This window comes from Penaeus chinensis, chromosome 21, assembly GCF_019202785.1.
Source record: "Penaeus chinensis breed Huanghai No. 1 chromosome 21, ASM1920278v2, whole genome shotgun sequence".
Lineage (NCBI taxonomy): Eukaryota > Metazoa > Arthropoda > Malacostraca > Decapoda > Penaeidae > Penaeus > Penaeus chinensis.
The window spans coordinates 11,493,740-11,496,239 of NC_061839.1; the positions used below are offsets into that span (position 1 = coordinate 11,493,740).

At 34.1% G+C, this 2,500-nt stretch overlaps 1 protein-coding gene across 7 annotated transcripts in view; it reads left to right on the plus strand.

Moving 5' to 3' along the window:
* LOC125036524 overlaps window positions 1-2,500 on the plus strand; it is a 149,440-nt gene that overhangs the window by 142,149 nt on the left and 4,791 nt on the right. For 6 of the 7 annotated variants that reach the window (XM_047629177.1, XM_047629175.1, XM_047629179.1 and 3 more), the window contains 3 exons: window positions 731-931; window positions 1,363-1,565; window positions 2,040-2,226. In XM_047629177.1, coding sequence (XP_047485133.1) covers window positions 731-931; window positions 1,363-1,565; window positions 2,040-2,226 — 591 coding nt within the window. The remainder of the gene's footprint in view (window positions 1-730; window positions 932-1,362; window positions 1,566-2,039; window positions 2,227-2,500) is intronic. The other variant, XM_047629180.1, reaches the window with a different exon arrangement.

The window sequence follows — 2,500 nt, forward strand, 5'->3', positions numbered from 1 at the left end:
AATTGGGTTTTGACCCAATGTTTGTTGCTGAATAAATGTATTTTGGCTGTAGTTTTCTTTTGTGAATTTTGTTTGCACAGGTATGGCTCCACAAGTTCTCAGCTACCAAAGAGCTAATTAGTATGCCTACTAGACCTCATTTGAGATTTCTTTTTTTTTCCAAAATGTTATTATTAATAATAAAAAAAAAACTTTCCAAAAATCAAGGTAAAAGGTAAACAGGCAGATTAGGTAAGACTAGTAATTGACTCTGTGGCAATTAAGTACCTCTGGAGCCACCCATATGTAAAAACAGTTAGTAAACCACAGTAGACATGGCATATGTTTTTTGTCATCCTGGCATCATTAGGTTAAATTATGTTCTAAAGAGAAGGATAGATTAATAGTGATTCTAGAGGGTTTTACTTTAGGAAATATGAACTGAAAAAACATCCAGTTCTAGAGATCAAAGAATATTTTGAAATAAAACCTGTATGTTATAATCAGTTGGGGAAAAGAAATGATAATTTTCAGCTGACTTTCTGCAATATGCTTTACCCATACCCTTATTTTAGAATTTTGCCATATTATAAACTCATTACAAGGAAGGCCTCATTGCTGGTTACTGGCTTTTTATTTTATTATTATTTTTCTGATATCAAAATACTATTATATGAAATGCATGTGACAGGAAGCTGTTCTTCTACTATAGCATAGGTTGTTGATATTAAATTTATTTTGAATTTGACAGATGATTGTCACTCCAACTGAATCAGACAGCAGTGCCTCTTCAACCAATGGTACACCCGAGCGCAAATCTCCGTACAAGGTGTCTGCACGAACACCTTCCCCACGGAAGACTGCATCATTTATAACAGCTCTGCTGAATGCTATGCGGGGATCACCAAGATGCAAGATGAACCCAGTAGGTGCTACCAATGGGAATAAGCAGGTAGATTCATAGAAAGTTGCTTTTAGACTAGTGAAGATATTTTTTGCACATGTAGATACAAGTGTATATCTCTCTGTCTGTCTGTCTCCATCTGTCTCACTGTCTCTCTCTCCGTCTCCCTCCTCTCTCTGTATCTCTCCGTATCATTATCTTAATTATTTTTATTTTTTGAATAATGTTACCATTGTCATATTTACTGTTATCATTATTATTATTTTATTATATGTTGATAATATCATTATCATTATAATTCTTTTTTTATATTGTTGATATTATCATCATCATAAATATTATATATTTATGTCATTATTATCTACATCTTTATATTTAAACCTTTTTTTATCAGTTCATTCATTAATTTACATATAATATTTTTACGATTTTTATTTGTTAATGCAAAGGTTTATTCACACCTCTCTCTGATTCCCCAGGAGACTGAGGGCCGCAATTCCCCAGAGGGTTCAGAGAGCCACGATTTGGTGGAGCACGATGGCAGCAACAGCTCAGCCAGCAGCAATGTCTCCCTCGCAGACCAAGTGACTGATGTTGATGTCCTCCTCACGCGCTTCCTCAAGGTCTGCTGTGTCTTGAAGAACGACACAGACAATCGCCTCACCGAAATTGAGGAGGAGAAGTAAGATTTAGGGATTTAAGTCACTCTAGTGTGTGTGAAAGCATCTATGAAGTAAGATAGAAATGATGAGTTTGTTTGAATATTACATGCTCTATTTTCTTGTGTTTTTCATTTAGTCCTTTTCTTTTGTGTATTTTACGTAGTTATTATTATTATTGTTATTTTTTGAAGGAGGGATATATTTGAATGTTCTTTCTTTTCATTTTCCCTTTTGTTTCTTAAAAGCTGATATATCACTGTTTTTACTTTTGACAACTGAATGTGGTATCATTGAAGGATTTCCCTTGCATTCTTTGACACAGTTGATTTAAAGATTTTTCCCTATATTTATAGAAAGAATATATACATACACTATTCCTGTTTTTTAAGGTATATGAATTGGGTATTGTGTTAACTACGTTGTAAATTTCCTTCATGAATATATCACTATTATAGTTTTGCATTTAGTATATGTGTGTGTTTTATCTGTTCCAGTGAACGCCTGTGCAATCAGATTCGATCTCAACAGCAAGTTATTGACCAACAACATTCAGACTATGAAAACCTTAACCGCTCAGAAGCTCGTGCTAAGCGTGAGCTGATGGTTGTTTCACGTGATTTGGAGGTAGCCAATCAGAAATTAAACGAGTTTTATAATGCTGATTATGAATCACAGGTTAAGGTAAGAAAATAAAATTTTTTTCCAACTTTTCTCATGACTAGGAATAAGAAAGTGATATGCTGCAAATGACTTTTAAAAAGCAATAATTTGAATCTTAAGAAGTCAGTTGGGTTGGATGTTTGTAAATACATATACAGTTACAAAGGATACAGGCTTAAGAGGCATTTTTTGCTCTCAGCCAACACTGTGGGCAAAAGTAAGTAGTAGCTGCTCACTAGATTGTAGAACACTGAGGAGACCGATTGTCTTAGGCCTTGATTCGAGCATTATATAT